Source organism: Mus musculus, chromosome 16, assembly GCF_000001635.26.
Source record: "Mus musculus strain C57BL/6J chromosome 16, GRCm38.p6 C57BL/6J".
NCBI classification, from domain to species: domain Eukaryota; kingdom Metazoa; phylum Chordata; class Mammalia; order Rodentia; family Muridae; genus Mus; species Mus musculus.
The window spans coordinates 13,689,741-13,705,027 of NC_000082.6; the positions used below are offsets into that span (position 1 = coordinate 13,689,741).

Below are 15,287 nucleotides of genomic sequence, written 5' to 3' on the forward strand. Positions count from 1 at the left end.
TAAGTTCCAGGACAGCCAGGGCTATAGAGAAATCCTGTCTCAAGAAAACAAAAAAACAAAAAAACAAAAAAAAAAAAGAAAGAAAGAAAGTAACATTTAAGGCTGGAGAGATGGTTCAGCAGTTAAGAGCACTGACTGCTCTTCCAGAGGTCCTGAGTTCAATTCCCAGCAGCCACATGGTGGCTTACAACCATCTGTAATGGAATCCAGTGCCCTCTTCTAGCTACATAGTATGTTCATATACGTAAAATAAATAAAATCTTTAAAAAAAATAAGTAACATTTATTATTTTTAAAGACCAGCTGGGCAGCAGTAGTGTATGCCTTTAATCCCAGCATTCAGAAGGCAGAGGCAGGCAGATCTGAGTTCAAGGCCAGCTGGTCTACACTGAGATCCAGGACAACACAGTGAAACCCTGTCTCGAGGGGAAAATAATAATAATAATAGTAAGAATGATGTGGGACAATGTCTTTATGTTGCTACTATTCACAAATTATTGCTGTTAATGTCATAATAGACATAACTGAACATGGCGGCACACAGCTAACCCAGCACTTGGAAGATGGAGGTAGGAGAGACAGAGTTCAAGGTAAACCTGGGTTATACATCACACCCTGTCTCAAAAAAAAAAAAACCAAACAACTTATTACACATCTTTCCAAATCTAAAGGTGTTTCCTTGGCATGCTGGGGATTACATAGGGCTTTGAACATGCTAGCTGCTTTCTCTACCATTGAAACCCTCCCCAGCCCTAGTGTTTTTCTGTTCAGTTTATATAGGTATATAAATATAGTGTTGGGTTTTGGGGGTTTATTTTGTTTTTGTTTTTTTAGTATAGAATAGAATTTATTCAGAGCATGGGGAGGGGAGTTAAGAGGGTAGTAGAGGCAGAGTGGCAGGTAGAGAAAGAGAAAGTAGAGAAGTAGAGGCCGGCCATGAACACATGGAGAAAGGCGGGAAGGGAATGGGGAGTGGGGGAGCAAGAGGGAGCAAGAGGCAAAAGAGCTTTGGGGGTTTTTTATTTTGTTTTGTTTCATTGGTTTGTTTGAGACAGATTTAACAATGTATTTCAGTCTGATTTTGAGTGTTCAATTCTCCCATTGCTGCTATAATTATAGAAATGAATTTAGCTTTTTAAATTCTCTACCACTGAACTGTGTCTCCCACCATACATGGATGGTTTTAACAGTGAGTTGTTGTAGAAACAGGTTGTTGGGTGTTTGTTTTCTGTTTTCATTCCATTTTGTTTTCTGTTTTCTTTCTTTTATAGATAAATATTTTTTAAAATTTTATCTATTTTTATATGTATGTGTGTGTTTTTTGCCTCCATTTTTTGTCCCTGCAACATGATTATGCTGGCACATGTGGAGCTGAGAAGAAAGCCTTCAGATTTCCTGGACCTAGAATTACAGACCAGTGTAGCCACCATATCAGTTTGGGAACTGAACCCAGGTCTGCTGGAAGAGTGGCCTCTTAATTGCTGAGCCATCTTCAGCCCCTAAAATAAATTAGGGGTTTATAATTCTTATTAAATTGAATCAGTATCTCAGTACAATCATTGTTTTGGGGTATTTTTTGAAGTGGAGATCTTGATATGTTGCCCAGGCTGGCCTTAGTTTGAGCAATCTTCTGCCTCAGCCTTCCAAGTCAGTAGTATTGCAGATGTGCAGTATTGAACCCAGCTAAAGCCACCATGTTTATTTTAAGTTTTTATTTGTTTATTTAATGTATATGAGTATACCTTTACTTTATTCAGACACACCAGAAGACATCAGATCCCATTACAAATGGTTGTGAGCCACCATGTGGTTGCTGGGAATTGAACTCAGGACCTCTGGAAGAGTAGTCAGTGGCTTTTAACCGCTGAGCCATCTTTCCAGCCCCACAACGTTTAGTGTAATAATAGTGTTCAGTTGAATTTCCTTCTAGTTTTCTCCTACATACACCCTTTTAGAAATAAAGCAAGCCGGGGCCTAGCAAACTCAGAAGTGGATGCTCACAGTCAGCTAATGGATGGATCACAGGGCCCCCAATGGAGGAGCTAGAGAAAGTAACCAAGGAGCTGAAGGGATCTGCAACCCTATAGGTGGAACAACAATATGAACTAACCAGTACCCCCAGAGCTCGTGTCTCTAGCTGCATATATATATCAGAAGATGGCCTAGTCGGCCATCAGGGGAAAGAGAGGCCCCTTGGTCTTGCAAACTTTATCTGCCTCAGTACAGGGGAACGCCAGGGCCAAGAAGTAGGAGTGGAGGGAGGGGAGTGGGTGGGGGATCGGGTGGGGGACTTTTGGGATAGCATTGGAAATGTAAATGAAATAAATACCTAATTAAAAAAAAAAAAAGCAATATGACAGTAGGAATCTGTAATGGATTGGAGGCTTAAGAACAAACATTCTGATGTGCCTAAAGCAAGTCACTTTATTTCTAAAACCAGGTTTTGATCCACAAAATAGACATGAAGCCACTCTGTGCAGAGTTAAATAATGACAGTGGTTTGTGAAAATATTTCCAACTGGAAGTGGGCAGTAAGCAGACTGCTCTTGGCATTCATCAACACAGCGTTTAATGTTCAGCCTTACTAAGCAAGCCTGTATACCTGTGCAGAAAGGCAAAACTCAGTGTGTAAGCACGCGTTGTCTGCATCCTGTGGGTCATCTCAAAAGTCATCTCCACCCTCCTCCCTTCAGGTTGCTTTTAACTTTGACAGAAGAAGAGTTTTCCAGGGCACCTTATACCATAGAGAACAGTAGCCACAGAAGGGTCATCCTCACGGAGCTGGAGCGTGTGAGAGCCCTGGGAGTGAAGCCACCGCAGAATCTCTGGGAGTACAAGGTATCTCGTGGGGGGTTTTTGTTTGTTTGTCTTGATGGGGAAGTGGGGGCTAGAAAACAACTAGCAATCACCTTCCTGCTCACTGTGTAACTTAAGAAAACATTGCAGACATTGAAACTACAAGCACAGCTAATCTCCAAAGGCACCACGCTCCCACAGTGAGTGCTTCACAAGCCTCTCGGGTCCCTGTCCATAATCTGTGGGAGGTGTCCTGCCTGAGTGCTGCATAAACCGAGAGCTCCCTGTCCATAATCTGTGGGAGGTGTCCTGCCTGAGTGCTGCATAAACCGAGAGCTCCCTGTCCATAATCTGTGGGAGGTGTCCTACCTGAGTGCTGCATAAACCGAGAGCTCCCTGTCCATAATCTGTGGGAGGTGTCCTACCTGAGTGCTGCATAAACCGAGAGCTCCCTGTCCATAATCTATGGGAGGTGTCCTGCCTGAGTGCTGCATAAACTGAGGCGTCCACTAGATACATTGTTTCACAGGCAAGAGGCAAGAACCATGGACAGTCTTCTGCAAATAGCTGCTTTTTCCTAGGGCTCTAGTTCATTCCATCTTTTTGATGGAATTCTTCACTGGTCTGTGTGACAGTTTATGAATTTTCCTGTTGATAGTCACAATTTTTCTGTTGTTACTGTTACAGGATATTTGATTGATGTACATAGAGACCCTAATAGCAGAATATAATGTTTACGTATGCTGTGTTTGTCAGATGTAGTTAGGTGTGTCCTGAAAAGATGGAGTTTTGGTGTGCCTTTAAAAGCCTCCATAGATAAGCATGCTAAAGAATGGAAAGTTCCTGCCTATTTTAACACAAGTTGCTTGAGAGAGGTCTTGTTGTCTTTGCTCTATGTCCAAGGCAAAGTCAGCTGGGTGACCTGGAGCTACCACTGTAAAGGTAAAATGGCTCAACCCCTACTGACTTGGCTGGGAGCCCACCACGATGGAAGTGACACGTGGTTCACCCTGCCAAGAGTATAGGGGAGGCGCTGGAGAGCTCTTTCATACACAATTGGACCTCTGATAGAGCTTGCTCTCTCCAAAGGCTTGTAAGAGCCTTTATGGAAGGAACTCCTGGTTAGAGATAGGGATTTTCTCTTTGAGCATGGAGAAACAATAGAAACAACTGTCAGGACACAGGTAAGAGAGCCAAGGAACCCTCTTAGGTTTGGGGAAACTCAAGAAAAACGTAGATTAGCTAGGTAGAATGATACAGATAGAGATTTCTAAAGAGCTCGCAGTTTAGTTGTAGCATCAGAAATGTCATTCAGAAAATAAAGTTATCTTGCTGAGTGAGCCAGCAGGGTTTTAACTCACTTTACAGCTCTCATTTCTTTATTGGTGTAAACACTGGATAATTTTAATGGTTATAACAAATCATGCTGCTTTAGATATTATCCTCATTCTTCAGCTTATTCACAATATATTTATAGTCTATGAAGAGGCATGGAATTATCAGGTCACAAATAATCCACAGCTTCATCTTTCTGTATTTGATAACCCGATCCTCATTGTGACGGTATGAGTTGATTCTCCCCCACAGACAGAATGTGATGAGTACTGCAAGTCTCTGGAATATACAGGCATGCATGCATGTTGAAAGAGGCATTATAAAGAAAGATGAAACTATGTAACTCTTAAATATGTGGTGGGAAATATTTGTAGTTCAAGAGGTGCAAATAAAACGATCGATCAGGTGGCTTTCACCCATTCCTGATGTAACACAAAGGAGGACGGTTTGTTAATAATATCCCAATGGAAACTGCACTGGCCTTGGGTGGGGGTTGTTTTCTAGATATAGTTTGTCTTTGTAGTCCAACTCAAAGGAACTTACGGTTCTCCTACCTCCTCCTCTTGAGTGCTGGGATTGCAGACATGCATCACCAGCACATTAAAAATAACCCCTTTAATCTAGAGGCAGGTAGATCTCTGAACTGAGACTAGCCTTGTCTGCAGAACTAATTCCAGGAATACACAGAGAAATACTGTCTCGGAAGGAAGGAAGGAAGGAAGGAAGGAAGGAAGGAAGGAAGGAAGGAAGGAAGGAAGGAAGAAAACAGTCTGCCCAGGGGTCTGGGGAGATGGCTAAATGAGTAAAATGCTTGCTATGTAAGGATGAGGACATGAGTTCAGATCCACAGAAAACCACAAAGGCCTATGTAGCCCCAGCTCTAATCAGTCAGAAACAGGTAGGTCCCCACCTATTAGCCAGCCAGCCAGGCTTGCCAAAATGGTAGGTAGGGTTTAGGTCTAGTGAGAGACTCTGTCACAGAAAATAAGATAGCCAGTAATAGAAGAGGCCACCATTGTTGACTTTTGGTCTGTGCATACATACACAAGGGAGAATACCTTCACAAATGTGAGCACACAAACCATACACACACAGAGAGAGACAGACAGACAGACAGGCAAAGAGACAGACAGAAGGAGAAACAGAGAGAGATTTGTGTCCATCATTACCAACAGGTTAGATAACTGACACATATACACAAACACCCACTGAAAATGAGAAAGTGACTGTGTATTGTTAATTAGAAAAGGTCACTGGGATAGCTTAGTGATAGAGCTTAGCATGCATGCAGAAGAGGCCTAGTCAGTTGCTAGCACAATGGATAGATGGTTGGTCGATCAATCAGCACATAGGCAAATAGAAATCTTTTCTTGAGGCAAAATCTCACTGTTGTGTAGACATGCCTGGAACTCAGCATCTTCCTGCCTTGGGCTCCTAGCTGCTAGGACTACACGCCTTCCTCACCATGCTGCTAGGACTACACGCCTTCCTCACCATGCTGCTAGGACTACACGCCTTCCTCACCATGCTGCTAGGACTACACGCCTTCCTCACCATGCTGCTAGGACTACACGCCTTCCTCACCATGCTGCTAGGTCTACACGCCTTCCTCACCATGCTGCTAGGACTACACGCCTTCTTCACCATGCTGCTAGGACTACACGCCTTCCTCACCATGCTGCTAGGACTACACGCCTTCCTCACCATGCTGCTAGGACTACACGCCTTCCTCACCATGCTGCTAGGACTACACGCCTTCCTCACCATGCTGCTAGGACTACACGCCTTCCTCACCATGCTGCTAGGACTACACGCCTTCCTCACCATGCTGCTAGGACTACACGCCTTCCTCACCATGCTGCTAGGACTACACGCCTTCCTCACCATGCTGCTAGGACTACACGCCTTCCTCACCATGCTGCTAGGACTACACGCCTTCCTCACCATGCTGCTAGGACTACACGCCTTCCTCACCATGCTGCTAGGACTACACGCCTTCCTCACCATGCTGCTAGGACTACACGCCTTCCTCACCATGCTGCTAGGACTACACGCCTTCCTCACCATGCTGCTAGGACTACACGCCTTCCTCACCATGCTGCTAGGACTACACGCCTTCCTCACCATGCTGCTAGGACTACACGCCTTCCTCACCATGCTGCTAGGACTACACGCCTTCCTCACCATGCTGCTAGGACTACACGCCTTCCTCACCATGCTGCTAGGACTACACGCCTTCTTCACCATGCTTGACGATTTTTAGTTCCTTTATTTCTTTTGAGACAGAGTCTTAACATGTAGCCCTCGCTGTCCTAGAGCTCACTGTGTAGATCAGGCTGGCTTCTTTGAATTCACAGAGATTCCCTGCCTCTGCCTCGAAAGTGCTGGGAAGAAAGGCACCATGCTCAACTCCTAAAACTCACCTTTTTCAAAATGTACCCTAGTTTATGAAGAATGCGTCTGGAGTTCCTCAGATGAAAATGTGTACAATTTTGGTGGTGCTGCTGCTGCTGCTATGGTGGTTTGTTTATGATTTTTCCAGGGTAGAGTTGATATCAATGAAACCGATGCTAGTCTTGAGCTACCTCCATTCCACAAGTGCCAGGATGATAAGTGTTCAACACCATGCCCAGTGTGTCTTATTTATTTTTTATTTATTTTTTATTATGCATATTTACTCTTGGATCTGTGTGCACACATGCAGCTGCCAAGGCACACATGTGGAAGTCTTACAATCTGCAAATAGTGGAAGGAAATCTTTCCTTCTAACATGTGGGTCCCAGGGACCAAACTTAGGTTGTCAGGTTTGGGAGCAGACGCCTTTATTCACTGAGTTATCTTGCCTAAGCTAATACTGTTTGTTTGTTTGTTTGTTTGTTTGTTTGTTTGTTTGTTTGTTTTTTGAGACAGGGTTTCTCTGTGCAGTCCTGGCTGTCCTGGAACTCACTCTGTAGACCAAGCTGGCCTCGAACACAGAAATCCGACTGCCTCTGCCTCCCAAGTGCTGGGATTAAAGGCGTGTGCCACCACTGCCCAGCTGCCTAATACATTTTTTGTAATGTGTTTGGGTGTATGCCTGCTTGTCTGTATGTATACCACATGTGTGCCACATGCCCTCAGAGGCCAGAAGAAGGATCACATCTCCTGAAACTGGGATTGAAGCTGTGCATAATCACGTCTAGCCAGCTTCTTGGGTTTTGAGATGTTCTTTTTCTGTGTTGCCTGCCCTTGAACTTGTTCTGATACAAAGGCTGGCCTAAGATTCACCATCTTCTTCCACATATTAGAGATGTGTACAACCACGCCCAGCAAGACTGGAGCTTTTTACAGTATACCCCAACAAATGAGCTCTATACCACACAAAAGACTGGTAGCAAAAGTCATGGGACATTGAAGAAGTGCAGGTGGAGAGCTGGCCACAACATACATAACATGGTCCCATGTCTGTCTTGTCCTCTGCAGGCTGTCAACCCGGGTAGATCCCTATTCTTGCTCTACGCTCTCAAGAGCTCACCCAGACTTGGCTTGCTATACCTGTACCTGTTTGACTACACAGACTGCTTCCTACCCTTCATCCACACCATCTGCCCTCTGCAGGAAAACAGCTCTGGCGAGGACATTTTCACCAAGCTTCTGGTAGGAAAAAACTAATTCTACTGTACCTCAGTGTTGTACAAAGCTGGAGAAAGTAGACCAGCCTATCTATGAGTTTTGCAGAGCAAGTCCTCTGCAGAAGAAAAGAAAGTGTGACCCTCTCCTGGAAGCCAACTTCATTTTCTGTACTGTTCAGCCAGAGTGAATAATATTGAAAATTTTTTTTTTAAGCTTTGATTTTGTTACAAAAGAAGTCATTGTAGGCCTGGAACACCCTAAGAGATTAGGTGGCTAGCCCTCGAGATTTGGCAGAACCCCTAAAGAGTAGTAGTTAGCCGACTACAACAGGATTTGGATCTGCCCTTAAGGCCTCACGGTAGTAAGCCGTGGCCCAGGATGTGACTACTGCCATTGGCCAGTTATTTCTCCATGTCATGTGTCGTTCTCCAACCCTTGTGGAACTCGTTTTGCTGGGACGACTTCTCTGAATCTAGTTGGTCTTTTGAGAGTAATATTTGTTTGCTCCTGTTGGACTATCTGTGTACTATACTGTACATACTATCAAGAAATCACTTCTTCAAGGGACATATTTAGGTCTTTTTTATTCACTCACCATGTCGTCATCATAACACAGCTAAGATGTTCTATTCTAGCCATGTTTTGACCTTCCCATGTAGACGCGAAGAAATAGAACAGAAATCCTAAATTCATTTTGCCCTGTTATTCATAATTCAGGCCTATTAAGGTTTTTACCTCTAATCTTCCACAACTCGACAATAAACATCTCAGTTCAAACTTTTTGGTAACATTGATCTTATTTTTGACTTTTTGTGTGTATATGAATGTGACATTGGTGCATATGTGTATACACACAGTGTGTGCAGGGCCTTGAACCTATGCACAGGCCAAAGGGAGGGGTTCTCCTTTATCTCTTCCTCCCTTGTTTCTTGGAGGCAGAGTCTCTCTGAACATGGAGTTCAAGGTTTTCTGTAAGCTGGCAGCCAGTAAGCAAGCCCCAAATGTCCTCACATCCCCGCCCCTCAGTGCTGGGGCTACAGGGGTGTCAAGAACCATACCTGGCTTTTATGAAGTACAGAGGATCCAAACTCCAGTCCTCATGCGTGGACAGCGTGCATCCTTAACCACTAAGCCATTTTTCTAGCCCCAACTTTATTTTAAGATGAACTATTACAGGGGGATTGATAAATTTTTATTTAATTTAGCCATGCACATGCTTTTAATACGGGACTGATGCAGGAAAAAAATGTGAGTTTGAAGGCAGCTAGCTATAACCAGGTGTTGATTGTTAGAGGTAGGGGTGTGTCCAAACGTAAAGCTCATTCATCGACATTACTTGTATTAGTCAATCCTATGATGACTGGGACTCTGTTGTGTGTTCTTCTTCAAGGACCTGAGGGAGCCCACGTGGAAGCAGTGGAGAGAATTCCTCGTCAAGTACTCCTTTCTTCCGTACCAGCTGATCGCGGAGTTTGCCTGGGACTGGCTGGAGGTCCACTACTGGACATCTCGCTTCCTGATCGTCAATGCCGTGCTGCTCTCTGTTCTGGAGTTGTTCTCTTTTTGGAGGATCTGGTCGAGAAGTGAGCTGAAGTAAGTGCCTTTCAGTGGTAGATGGTTGGTAAGGAAATACCAATGACGATGGTCCCTTTAAAGTATTTTCAGACCTGGCATGGGGGATGAGGTTGCCTAGCGCCCCCATCAGGCAGTCTACAGTGACTCCAACCTCAGAGCATCTAGCATCCTCTTCTGGCCTCTGAGGGCACTGCATTCATATGCAAAAACCTATACGCATATACATATAACTAAAATAAGTGAATAAAAATAAAGTCTTTTAAAAAAATTCTACCTTGGCTCCTCAGGCTCTGATTTGAGAAATACTCTTTAAACAGCAAATAAGACCGTGATTTGTGTCCAGGAGGTAGTCTTCATTTCATATAGTGGTTTGGTTTGTTGATTTTCTTTGGTTTCTTTGTTTTATTTTGCTAGAGATGGGGTCTGTCTTAGGTTTCTAATGCCGTGCTAAAACACTGTGATCAATGTCAATAGGAAAGCTAGTGTGGTGGTGCACTTTTTAAATCTCAGCCCAGGGACCTCAGCACTGAGAGGCAGAGACAGGCAGATCTCTGGGAGTTCAAGGCCACCCTGGTCTACAAGTCAAATTTCAGGACAGTTAGGGCTGTTACACACAGAAACTCTTTTTTGAGGGGAAAAAAAAATCAGTTTGTGGAAGAAAGAATTTATTTTGGCTTACTGTTTGTAGTTCATCCTGGGAAGTCAGAGCAGGAGCTAAAGCAGAGTTCATGGAGGGTGCTGCTTCCTGGCTTCTTCTCTATGGCTTGCTCAGTTTGCTTTCTTATACCACCCAGACCTTTGCAGAAATGACAAGGCCTATAGTATGCCAGGTTATCTCCTACCTCAGGTTTCTGAACTATAAGCTTGTGCTATTCTGCCTAGATCTTTGTGTTTGTTGGTTTTGATTAGTTTTTAGGTTTTTGTTTTGTATGCATGTATGTATTTATTTACTTTATGTATGTTTATTAAATTATTTTGTAAATATATATGTTTATTTGTCCTGCTTTGTAGCTCTGTCTAGCTACTCACTAGTAGACCAAGGTCACAAAATGCTAGGACTAAAGAAGTGTACCACTATGCCTGGCTCATTGTTCTAATTTGTGTGTGTGTGTGTGTGTGTGTGTGTGATGGGTCTCAGACTTAACAAACCTGCCTCTGCCTGCCAAATGCTGAAATTACAAGCATGTACAATCATACCTGGCTTCCATATCTCACCCTATTTAAAAGTAAGCCAGATAACTTCTGGGGTGGGGGGGTTATTTGAGAGATTTTATTAATTGATGAGTAATCAAAGGAAAAGCAAGTATAGAAAAGAACAATATAGCAAAGGCCAGAGAGACATCATGTGAATTTTATAGTGTTCTAATTCAGTTTTACCAACACTTGGGAGAATAACTTCCAGATTAATGTAGGATGAGAACATTGGGCTACCTAGTCTGTAAGTAGATCTCTTAGTGGCAGGTGACAAGAGCCAACCTAATTGACTTACTACAAAGGCTTTCAATGCTCACACAGAGTAGAAAGCATGGTTAGGCCCCGTCTTAGTAAGGGCCTTATTGCTGTGAACAGACATTATAATCATAGCAACTCTTAAAAAGGACAACATTTAAGTGGGACTGGCTTAGAGTTTCAGAGGTTTTGTCCATTATTGTCATGGTGGGGAAGTATGACAGCATACAGGCCAGCATGGTACTAGAGAAGGAGCTGAGAGTTCTACATCTTGTTCTGCAGGCATCAGAAGGAAACTGTATGTCACACTGGGCATAACTTGAACATATAAGTCCTCAAAGCCTGACCCCACAGTGGCACACTTCCTAAAACAAGGCCACACTTATTCCAACAAGGCCACACCTCCTAATAGTGCTACTCCCTATGGGCTAAATACTCAAACACATGACTCTATCTATGGTGGGCATATCTATTCAGACCAGCACAGACCCAGAGATGCAAATACTCTCCTCGGGGCTGCCTCACTCAGGACCACCTTGCTCACAGGCTGGCCTTCCCTGTGCTACTCAGCTCCTCTCAGCTCTTCTTGCATCTCATAGCCTCTGGTTGCCCCAGAGCTTGGCCTAGCAGTGCCAGTCAAAAGCAAGCATTTCTTTTCCCATCACATTTGAAACAAGCCTTTACTCTGATTGGTCCAGCTTTAATCATGTGGTCACACAGACATACTACACTGCAGGAGTGTGCTGTGCTTTCCATGGCCAAGCTCAAGGTATAAAGCATATCTCCAATTCAGACCACATAGGAAAATAGAGGAGGGAGGGCCTGGGATGCTCTCATTGCCCCAGGTAGACAAGGCAGGCATCTCCAGAGCAAGTCAGACTGTTTCAGGAAAACAGCTCCAGGCAAACAGACTACCACAATGTTTCATGTTGATGTCCTGTCTCTCACACAATTCCTGGCCTTATAAATTGTTGTAAGAAACTCTCAAGTGTTTCCATTCAGCAGACTCATTTATTTATTTAGAGAATGTATATATTCATGCTTAGGCTTTGTCCCTCTGCATTTCATCCCCAGCACAGATCAACAAGATATGGTGTCACATGTCTGAAATCCCAGCCTTCAGGAGGCCAAGGCAGAAAGATGAGAAGTTTAAGATCATTCTTAGCTACATAGCAAATTTAGGCTAAGCTTGAGCAATATGAAAGTTTGTCTTAGGAAAAAAAAAAAAGTGCCATTGCCAGGTTGTGATGGCACATGCCTTTAATTGGGAGGCAGGGATAGGTGGATCTCTGTCACTTTGAGGCCAGCCTGGTCTAGAGGTCCAGGCCAGCCAGGGCTACATAGAAAAAAACCTGTCTTGAAAAACCAAAGAGAAAGAAAAAAGGGGCGACAAAGCAGGTAGAACAGAGTCTGCGCCGGTGTGTACAGAGGACACATGCTAGGAGCTGGAGACTGGTAAGGCAGAGTGTTTCCTCGGTTGTGAGAACAGGTGACAGGGCAGACCCCTCGGCACCCAGCTTACCCAAGCCCACCGTCCACCACTCTTCTTTCTTTTCAGGACAGTGCCCCAGAGGATGTGGAGCCACTTCTGGAAAGTATCGACACAGGGGCTTTTCATGGCCATGTTCTGGCCGCTTATTCCTCAGTTTGTCTGCAACTGTTTATTTTACTGGGCTCTGTACTTCAACCCAATTATTAACATTGATCTGGTGGTCAAGGAAGTCCGACGGCTGGAAACCCAAGTGTTATGATGGGCAGCAAGGCCCGAGCGAGCCCGTGAATCTACCTGACAACCAAGCTGTGACATTCAAAGAGACAAGGGACTCGTTTCTACCCCTGGTAATGCGAGGTGCTGCTTCTGTGTGTCAAGGCTTCAACCAGGTCCCTCTTCCTCTGACTCTGGCACCATGCCAGCTGACTGCTACCCAGGTCAGATTGGACTCATGGTCAATACCCAGCCAGTCTTCTTACAGGGACTTGAGAGGCTCAGGCTACTATGACCAATAGAAGTGAAAGTCTTGGTCATAATTTGGGGTGACATGCTGTCAAAAGGCTAATATAGACTGGGTGTGGTAGTGCACACCTTGAATCTGAGCACTAGGAAAACAGGCAGGTGGATTTTTGAGTTCAAGACCAGAGTGGTCTACAGAGTGAGTTCTACAACAGCCAGGGCTACATAGAGGAACCATGTCTCTAAAAAAAAAAAAAAAGAAAGAAAGAAAAAGAAAAGAAAAAAGAAAGAAATCAAAACAAAACAAAAAGAAGAAAAGATAAAAAGGAAGGCCATTATGGTCAGTAGCCCTAACCTCACTAACTGACATACTCCCAAACCAGGCTTCTTGGGCCAGGTCTGTCCCATGAGTCAAATTTAGGAAAGCAAGGATAGGTTTTGTCATAGATATGGATAGTTGGACATACAAAATAAAGACCTAGAATCCAGTCATAGTTTCTCACTGAATAGTTGGTAGGTTTCAGAATAAACTCAGAGAAAACTTCAGGCTAAGAGACAGTGCTGCGTAGCTGTGTTGTTTCCTGTTATGAGCATTGGAAATTGGGTTCTCCTTCTGTGAGCATGGAGTTGAATGGAATGCCCACCAGGCCGAGTCTTCTTAGATGACTGAGCACTGCTTGATGTTGTGTTTTGAATAATTTAATCTGTACAATAAATACAGTATAGGCTGATCAAGGAGCATTTTGTAAGCTGCCCTCACACTATATAATGGACAATCTTTATTCTGTTCTTTAGTATAACAGCAAGTATAATTATGCCGAGTCCTGCCATCATAAGTATGGAGTAAGCTAAAGGATGACCGTTATGCCCGTGTAGACATAGTGTACTCAGCAGATGTAGAATGTGAGCTCATCAGCCTTGGCCTGGCTGAAACAGGCTTGCATCCAACGTGAGACCGACAGACGGACAGACGGACAGACAGAATGTATGGGTGAGAGAGAGACAGAGACAATGGGAGAGAGACAGAAGGAGAGAGTCAGAGAGACTTGGTAATTCATTAACTCTTTGTATCTCAGAGTGAAGATTTGACTTAAACTTTGCATTGAAAGTTTGGAAAATTACTTGAAATAAAAAAAGATTTTTATACAAATACAACCTTTATAGAGAAATCTGATTGCTAAGGAAATAGAAGGGGAAACCTACATTGCTTGATGTGTTATAACCTAGTCATGTTGAGTTTCCAGCTCTGTGGGATGTTGAACCAGGGTGGTTGCTTAGAGATTTCTACAGGAAGGGACGAGTCTTTCCTAGTTTTCTCACAGAACCCCAGGGCCACCTGACTTTGTAAGACAGCAGCTTTGTGGCTCAGGCACACTGTAGTGACCCCTGCTCTTCCTTCCCATGAGTAGGTAGGGGCTGGCTGACAAAGGTCATTGTACTGGTACTGGCAGTCATAGGTTTGGGAGTGCCCAGGCTAGACTGTATATAGCCAGCCTCCCAATATCCCACCCCCACCTGAGGCCTTCCACACTGACTCCATGTGCACTGACACTGTACCTCAAAGATGAGTAATGCCCAGGAAAAGAGGAGATTGGGCACAAAGCAGATGGGCTGGCACTCTAGCTTCCGTTAGAGCGGGCATGCTCAGATCCAGGCGCACAGGCCTGTGCTAATGCTTGAATCTGTCTACCCTCCCAGGAACGCTTGGATCCTCAGGTCTTTGAAATTCTGGAATTACAGTTGCATGCAACCACACCCAGTTTTATATAATGCTAGGAACCGTCCTCTAGGCTTTATGGATGGAAAGCAAACACTACTAGCTTAGCAACATCCCCTAGCCCAAAGTGGGATTTCTTTACACAGATCCTAAGAAAGAATTTACAGAAATAGGAAATGACAGAGCTGGAACTTTTAGAATCCAGAAGTTGGCAGTGCTAGATATGCAACCCAGGGTTCATTCGTGGTGGGCAAGTGTTCTGCCACTGAGCCACATGCCCAACCTAATGCTGCTTTTCAGTTTGTTTTGTTGTTTGTTTGTTTGTTTGTTTGTTTGTTTGGGGGAGGTTTCAAGACAGGGTTTCTCTGTATAGCCCTGGCTGTCCTGGAACTCACTTTGTAGACCAGGCTGGCCTCAAACTCAAAAATCCACCTGCCTCTGCCTCCCGAGTGCTGAGATTAAAGGCGTTCGCCACCACACCTGGCTCTAATACTGCTTTTCAAGAGGCAGTTTCCAAGGTTTTACATTAATGATAGAAAAGACTGAAAATAGTAGGGCATCGTCTCAACTGCATCTTCTAAAACTAGGAAAGGGGCCTTTTGGAATGGGGATAGCATAAGGACGAGATGTAGCTAAGAGTTTCCTGGTATCATGGCAGATCCTCAGGATCGCCACCAGAGGAGTCAGAGTCAATAGGGTTTTCATTGCTGCGCCCAGAGACTGAGTTACCACTGTTTCTGAGCTAAGTTTGTGTGGTGTTTTCTTCTCACGGCAATTCGACTGGGTTCCAGAGAGAAAGGTATGGTGCAAACCGTGGGTTTGTCTAATGTGGGCCACAAAGGCTGTGGGGGGG

At 44.2% G+C, this 15,287-nt stretch overlaps 1 protein-coding gene across 2 annotated transcripts in view; it reads left to right on the forward strand.

The window, feature by feature from the left end:
• The window catches only part of Bfar (bifunctional apoptosis regulator), a 31,755-nt gene extending 17,883 nt beyond the window's left edge, over positions 1-13,872 (forward strand). For both annotated transcript variants that reach the window (NM_025976.5, NM_001177552.1), the window contains 4 exons: positions 2,693-2,837; positions 7,593-7,766; positions 9,133-9,335; positions 12,325-13,872. In NM_025976.5, coding sequence (NP_080252.1) covers positions 2,693-2,837; positions 7,593-7,766; positions 9,133-9,335; positions 12,325-12,517 — 715 coding nt within the window. In that variant the 3' untranslated portion in view covers positions 12,518-13,872. The remainder of the gene's footprint in view (positions 1-2,692; positions 2,838-7,592; positions 7,767-9,132; positions 9,336-12,324) is intronic.
• Positions 13,873-15,287: the final 1,415 nt, after the last annotated feature.